Source organism: Condylura cristata, unplaced genomic scaffold (assembly GCF_000260355.1).
Source record: "Condylura cristata isolate star-nosed mole 26May11 unplaced genomic scaffold, ConCri1.0 scaffold00010, whole genome shotgun sequence".
Taxonomy (NCBI): Eukaryota; Metazoa; Chordata; class Mammalia; order Eulipotyphla; family Talpidae; genus Condylura; species Condylura cristata.
Genome location: NW_004567111.1, coordinates 58,025,562 through 58,033,168, shown reverse-complemented (window position 1 = coordinate 58,033,168; position 7,607 = coordinate 58,025,562). Strand labels below are relative to the sequence as shown.

General features: G+C 37.6%; 1 protein-coding gene across 3 annotated transcripts in view; it reads right to left on the bottom strand.

The window, feature by feature from the left end:
- The window catches only part of ZMYM5 (zinc finger, MYM-type 5), a 32,354-nt gene extending 25,474 nt beyond the window's left edge, over positions 1–6,880 (bottom strand). Inside the window, exons 1-4 of one of the 3 annotated variants that reach the window (XM_012723385.1) lie at positions 6,823–6,880; positions 6,669–6,730; positions 784–1,252; positions 463–556 (exon numbers count right to left, since the gene is read on the bottom strand). In XM_012723385.1, coding sequence (XP_012578839.1) covers positions 463–556; positions 784–1,242 — 553 coding nt within the window. In that variant the 5' untranslated portion in view covers positions 1,243–1,252; positions 6,669–6,730; positions 6,823–6,880. Of the gene's footprint in view, positions 1–462; positions 557–783; positions 1,253–6,668 lie in introns of all 3 variants that reach the window. The other 2 variants (XM_012723384.1, XM_012723386.1) reach the window with 2 other exon arrangements.
- Between the last annotated feature and the right edge of the window lie 727 nt (positions 6,881–7,607).

Genomic DNA, 7,607 nt, shown 5'->3' with positions numbered 1-7,607 from the left:
ATAGTTTTATTTATTTTTTACCAGAAGTACTGGAGCACAGGCCTAGAGACAGAGTGGGGAACAGAGCAGATGGGCTGACTGAAATACACTGATGAGGGATTTAGCACGCAAGACAGGATAGGTCTGCTGTGCCATGTAGGTTATTAGCTCCTTACTGATGATTAAACTTATGCTGCAGTGGTTGTCAATAGTTTCATAGTGCTGAGACTTAACCTCTTGTACCAGCAGGGAGGCCTTTTACAGAGATTTTTAATTAAACACTTTCTATGTAAAGATTTTGTAAGCTTTTCTGAACTTTAGAAACTCGTGAACTATATCGTTTTAGTAAATGAAACACTGTAACTGTGAGAATCTCTATATATTACATATATAATGTAAAAAAACCAGATATAGGTACTAGAAATAATAGTCAAAAGTTTACTTACTCGAGAAGGAAAATATCTAAAATAATTTATGGCTTACCAGGACTATGATGAGCTGAAAATCCTCCATTCTGTATTACATCTTCTGACATATTCATTCTACCAGGATTAAAAGGTTCTACTCCCGTCTTGGTCTGTGAAGTTAAAGATGGGGTGTATGTTTGTATATTAACACCAAAATTACTTGACTGAAGTCCTTTAGTGATATCTCCCAAGTTGGTATTCTATAGTCATAATCATTAAGTTCATATCTTGCTCAGCATTCAGAGCTTATAACTTGTTTCTAAAGTTGTAACATTAGTAATATGAATTTCAGAGTCAATTCTGTAGTGATAACACTATTACCCACTTCTGCATTTACCTTACTTCTTGAAAGACTGGTAGTGGAGAAATCCCAATCTTTGGTTCTATTTTTAGTTCCAGGAAGTCCCCATTCAATAAAACTGGAAGAATATTTATTTGCTCCATTTGTTTCTATGTCTTCATCATCGATAACTATTGTCTCACTTATATTTCCCGTCTTAGGCGCCAAATCTCTTGAAGATGGAAATATTATGGAATAACTTCCTTGGAGTTTTTCATTTTTTGATGATGCAAAGTTTCTCTGATCAGCTACTGCTGGCGCAGAAGTTGAAGAAGGTTGTATAGATTCAATAAATACAACATCATCATCATCCTCTTCTAAAGATGAATTTCTAGATGTACTGACTAAAGAACTTGTAGAGTCACCAAATGAATTTCCTACATCCATGAGACTACTCCCTAACGAAAAAGGAGTGTGTTTAGTCAACTCTAATCCTTCCATTGAACATTTATCCATGTTAAAGAACCTATAAGAAACAGAAAAGAAAAAATAGTTCTATCATTACATTTTATTGCAATGAAATAGCAAATGAAATTTAAAATTCTTTGTGATTTTATCTAATTTTAAGGGAAAAGAATTGGCACACATTCTGTTGTTCCTTTTCTGTTACTAATGCTTACTTCTTCAATGTTTGATGCTTACTTCTTCAATGCTTACTTCTTCAATGTTTGATGGAAATTGATTACCCAATTTTTGGTGGTTATTTTAAAAAATTTCCTCAATTGGCCCTCCCTGGTGGCGCAGCGGGTTAAAGCACAGCACTGAGAATCTAAAGCCGCTTCCGCATGAGTTCGATCCCCACCTGCCCCGGAGGTGACCACATGGTGTGGCAGACCTCTCTTGGCCCACCCGCTGCTCCCCTCAGCAGTGTACTTCGTTGGTCTACCTGTTCTATTCCCCACTCTGTCTCTAGTGAAGCCTCTCACCGCCCCTGAGCCTCTAGCCTGTACCCCAGTTCTGTATGCACAAATAAGTAAAATCTTAAAAAAAAAAAAATTTCCTCAATTTACAGTACTTGATCTAATCTATTCACTCACTACAATGAAAAAGGTTCCAAGTCATTCTTTGAAATTTAAAACAAAATAATTCTCCTGGATCCAATATAATAATTATGCCCTATATATTTTTATCTACTAAAGTAACTATGATATTATCCAATTCCTATATCCCTACCATCTTTTGTCATTTTCAAATTCTCTTTCAACATAACTGTATGATTAAGTCTTTCTAAATGTTTCATGTTCGTGTCCAGGAATTGTCAGACATTAGGCTAGAGGTTTTCTGTAATATTATGGAAATAATCTGATGGGAGAGGTGTTATTTATAGATCAGGAAAAAGAAGCTAATGAAAATACTTGAGATAAGCCCAAACAGGACTAAAACTCAGCGCTTTGGGGTCTTCTTGGTGGCCAAAGGGTTAAATTTCAGCACTAGGAAGCTATAAGCAGAGTTCTAGCCCTGGCCAGGGAACTAACCATGGCACAGCAGACCTCTCCTGTCTCATTGGCTGCTTCCCACAGCAGTGTACTTCAGTTTGCCTGGTATGCTCCCCTTATAAATCTTCTCACAGCCCACCCCATTCCCACCCCACATCTCTGGCCTCCACTCCAGCTCTTGTCTACATAAATCTTTTTTTTTAATAATATAATAGTTTATTTTTACATCATTTTGCATAGATCTCTTTTTTAAAAAAATCAAAAAGAACTCAGTATTTTTAACCCTAAGTCCCCAATTCTTAACCACTTTTTAGATTCAACAAACATTATGTGTACCTACAATCAGCATGGTATGACAAAGGAAAGGATCCTGCAGAAAGACATAATTGAAGAATCTTAAGTGAATAGACACTGGATCAAGGCTTTTAAACAGCTGAGAGAAGATATGTGCACAGGTGGCACTAAAACTAAGCATGAATAAGAAATCGTTTCTCTCTCAAAGCCAAGAGAGGTACAACTGAAATGTTTATAAGTATATAGAAATGACAGATGAAACTCTGAGGTAAGTTTATACATACTGGGCTCCATATTTTTTGTTTGAAAACTCAAGAAAGTGAAGGAAGTAGGAACTATAGGAGTTTTGAATGATAAGAAAACTCATTTCAGGGCTCTCCCTGGTGGTGCAATGGATTAAAGCACTCTGAAGCTTTATGGATTATGAAGCTCTCTGAAGCCACTGCAGAACAAGTTCAATATCTGGCCAGGAGGCCCTCTCCTGACCCACACACTGCTCCCTCTAACAGTATATTTCAGCAGATCTGCTGTTATGTTCCCCACTGTCTCTGGTAAATCCTCTCACCTACCACTCCTCTGGCCTGTACCCCAGTTCTGTAAGCATTAAAAAACAAAACAAAACAAAAAAAACCTCACTTCGTATGGCAGTCATAATTCCATTTTAAACACCTCATGTTATGTAACATTTCTATGGGAAAAATTTCCTGACTAATTTAAATGAATAACTATTATAGTCAGGTTACAAGTAAAATAGGTGCTATATCAATAAACATATTAACTCACAAATGGTGACTTAAGAAAGTAGGAACTATTATTTTCCCATGTTATCAATTAGGAAACTAAGACTTAAAAGGCATATACATTCTAAGTACTGCTTAACTTGCCCAAGTCTCCAGTGAAGAAAAGGGTAGAGTGGGGATTCAGATTAAGAAATCTGTTTCAAAACTACTACATAAAAAGCAATTAATTCATAAAACTATTTTTGTTTAGATAACTAAATTTATAAAAACAAAGCCAACATTTATAAAGCCTATTTGAAAGGCAAGGCAATATTTCAAACCTAAAATAAACTGAATTATGACATATAAGTACTGTTAACACATAAACTCTCTTAGTCATTTCTATATTTGAAAAAACCAAAACCAGATAATGCCAATTTCTGGAAAGGAGCTAAGGCTGATTCCAAAATATCCTCTAGTAGTGCTAGATCCTATCTTAAACTTGCCTAAAAAATTAAAGAGCATTATTTATTCTCAGCTCATTGAAGTCATCCACTTAAAAAAAAAGATGAAGCATGCCTTTTTAATTCCATGAGCAGAGTCTATGATGAATCTTCTCACTTCCCCCCTTCACCCCATACCAGTGGGCAGCTGAACAAGCAGACCTACTGAATGAATACATTATTGACGGCAGCAGCGCAAGAAAAAGGAGGTCTGCTGAGCCATGTGGGTTAGCTCCCTGGCAGGGATCAAACTCATGTCACAACTGGTGCAATGGCAATAGCTTGCTATCGTTGAGACTTTAACCCCTATGCCACCACAGAGGACCCTCAGTGTCATAGTTTTTTTTTTTTTAAGATTTATTTATTTATGCATATGAGAACTGGGGTACAGAGGAGCAGAATAGGCAGATCCACTAGAATACACTTTTTAGGAGAGCAGAGAGCAAGACAGGAGAGGTCTGCTGTGCCATATGGGTCACCTCCCTGGCCAGAGATTGAATTAATGCTGCAGTGGCTATGGGACAGCTTCATAGTGCTTTGACTTAACCCCTTGTGCCATCATAGAGACCCCATCATACTTTTTAGAAGTTGCAAAAAATATTGAATTCTTAAATTGTAACAGTATCATCCATTTTCTTGAAATCATCTTTAAAGTATTATAAACATTAGTTGAATAATTTAGTAGCCATTCAGCAACCATATGTCAATGTACAATTATGCAGAACTCACAATTCAAGTCATTAAAAAGAAATAGGGCCCTCCCTGGTGGTGCAATGGGTTCTTGCTCAGCAGTGAAGCTCACCACAGGTACCTCACCACAAGTTCGATTCCTGGCCAGGGAGATGACCCACATGGTGTGGCAGAACTCTCCTGACCTGCCTGCTGCTCCACTCCGCAGTGTACCTTGTTGATCTGCCTGTTCTGTTCCCCACTCTGCCTCTAGTGAACCCTCTCACCAGCCCCGCACCTCTGGCTTGTACACCAGCTCTGTATACATAAATAAAATAAATCTTAAAAAAAAAAAAAAGAAGTAAAAAGAAATATTTGATATTAATAGCAAAATTAGGTTCGTATGAACCTAGAAATTGAAATTACCAGGAAAGTATTTAAACTCCCAGCTAGCTTCATGCTTAGTGAGTATTTACTTAACACACTCTAAAGTCAGAAACAAAATAAAGATGAACCAATTTTATAGATACTAACAGAAGTAAGGAGATGACAAAGAAGAATTAAACCACAAATAAGAGAATTACTGCAGTGCTTTACTATAATATTAATGTCTAGAAACCAACAGCCTGATAGGGATTACGTTGGTAGACTTATCAGTCACACAACTCCGTTTACTCCCTTCTAAACCCTATAAAAAATAAAAATAAAGTTCTTACTTTCAACAAATGAAGACTAAGAAACAATTTTTTATAACCTGAAAAGCAGATGGACTAGAGTTAACTAACTTAGCTGAGCTGAGATAGTCCAACCCTAAAACAGTGATATAAAAGAATATTGTTAAAGAGGAAAAAGGGAAAGAGATAATGAAGGAATAGGTAATGTAAAATAAAAATCCAAAAAGCTATCAGTATTCTATATGGACTAGTGACATGCAAAAGACTACATATTAACATTGTCAATATGAAAAAGCATTTCCAGAAATTAAAAATAAACACAAATGGAAAACTCAGCACAAAGGGTTGAAAGATAATGCAGAGAAAATCTCAGGAAATAAGGTAACAACAAAAGGAATTAAAGCTACCAAAGATGATACATACATGTATGTGTCCTATAAGTTATGAGGCAGGCACTTATTTTTATATTTATTTCAGTCTATTTAATATTTATTTGATGTCACTCTTGGGAAGACAGACATAATTTATAAAATTTGCATGTAAAGGTTCATTTAACTAAGTGGGATGTGTTCATAAATGTTGATAATAAAGATTCATTTACTGAACTTAGTTTTTGTTTTTTGTTTTTTTTTTTATTTATGCATACAGAACTGGGGTACAGGCCAAGGAGAGAGGATTCACCAGAGACAGAGCAGGGAGCAGAACAGGCAGACAGATGAAGTACACTGCTGAGGGGAGCAGTGGGCAGGACAGGAGAGGTCTGCTGCTCCATGTGGGCCACCTCCGGGGCAGGCGGGCATCGAACTTGTGCTGAAGTGGCTTTAGCGTCTTAGTGCAGTGCTTTAATCCGCTGTGCCACCAGGGAGGGCCCTGAACTTAGTTTTTGAACCTAGTAATTAAGGAAGCAGAGATTTGAACTCCAATCTCACAGTCACTAAAACCTACCCCTATGCACTATATCATCCTGCAAATACCAAAGGAAAACTGCTGAGAAAAAGATGGCTTGTTATGCTAACATTCTTCTTAGTCCCCACTAGTTCCCTTGTCCTCTGAAGGCTCACAGTCCAACTACACCAACATCCAGTCATCTCCCTAAGTAAGCATAGAATGTGAACTATTACCACTTCATATATCACATGAAAATGAACCAGCTGAAACAATATCCATTCCTAAAAGCTAGTCATAGTACTCTAATCCTAGCACACTGTCCCCAGTCCAACCAAAGACATGTACTGTAAAGCATAACAGCATAAATGCAAAATCAAGTTTAGGAAAGAGCACGACGGGTGAGGTGTTAGCAGGAATATTACAGGAGATAAACTAGACACAAGAGTTTTTGATGACTAGTGGGAAATTGTTTAATTAAGAACACAGGACAAAATAGGCATGATACAAGGCTAACAATGAATGTAGAATCAGATTTAAAGAAAAACAAACTCATTTCAAGACTTCCAATACAATTATTGATTCAGGCTAGGGCTGATGTTAAATCATTAATGAAGTGCTCACAAAAAAAATGTGCATTTTATTGTATCAAATGAGTATCTCCCAAATTATTTTCTGGTAACAAGGAAAAAGCACACTAACCTTATAGTAGAGGGAGGGATCAGGCTGTCACTAACAATTCTGCGGTCCTAATTACCTATGAGCTGATGGGATGCAAGACGGAAGGTTCTCAGAACATAACGTAGAAAACTTCCTCAAATACAGAGCAAACATATACAAATAATACTCTACCAACCTTGAAAGAGTAGAAGATTCAGTAAACTTTTCATAATCCACAGTAAAGGAAGACATTCTATTTTAAGAAAGAATGTTAAATGCAAAGAATTTAAAACAGATTTAAGTCCCATTTTTTTAACTCTCTAGAGAGTAACACTGCTTTAAATATTAGCATCCCCAGGGACTGCTGGGTTCTGAACCCCCAAGCAATTAGCTCCTGCCTTTCATGACACTCAGGTAAATCCCATGGTACCTACATTGTACTAACTGTATTACGCAGAAAAACGGGGCAAGATAACTCACAAAGAAAACATTTTCTCCTAAATGCTGCCAAACCTCCATCCCACTGGCCTTAAAGTGCTTCCTGGTTCTAGAATAAGAGATGAAAATATTTCTGTCACCCTCAATATGGGTACAGCTCCAAGTCCTGACCACCAGAGGGAGGAACAGCGGGAGAAATCCAGGAGTTTCTACTTAAAACCTCCCCCACCCAAATGTAGTGGGAAACCCAGTTGAACAATCTCTCCCGACCTTTACTAGGCAAAACTATGTTTCTACAAACGATTGAAAAGGAGCGTGGACTATCAAGACCCCTTCTAAGGCAGCATGGGCGGGGGGGGATTGGGGGGTGGGAGAGAGACAAACGTTCCCTCAAAATCACCAAGAGAAACAAATTCTTCCTGAATTCCCAAACCAAGCATCTTCCACATAACTCCGGACACAAACTGCACTGAGCACGACTCACTATGGCCTGCAATCTCTACACAGGTCCCGGTAGCTGTCAAGGGCCCGAATATCGCCCCA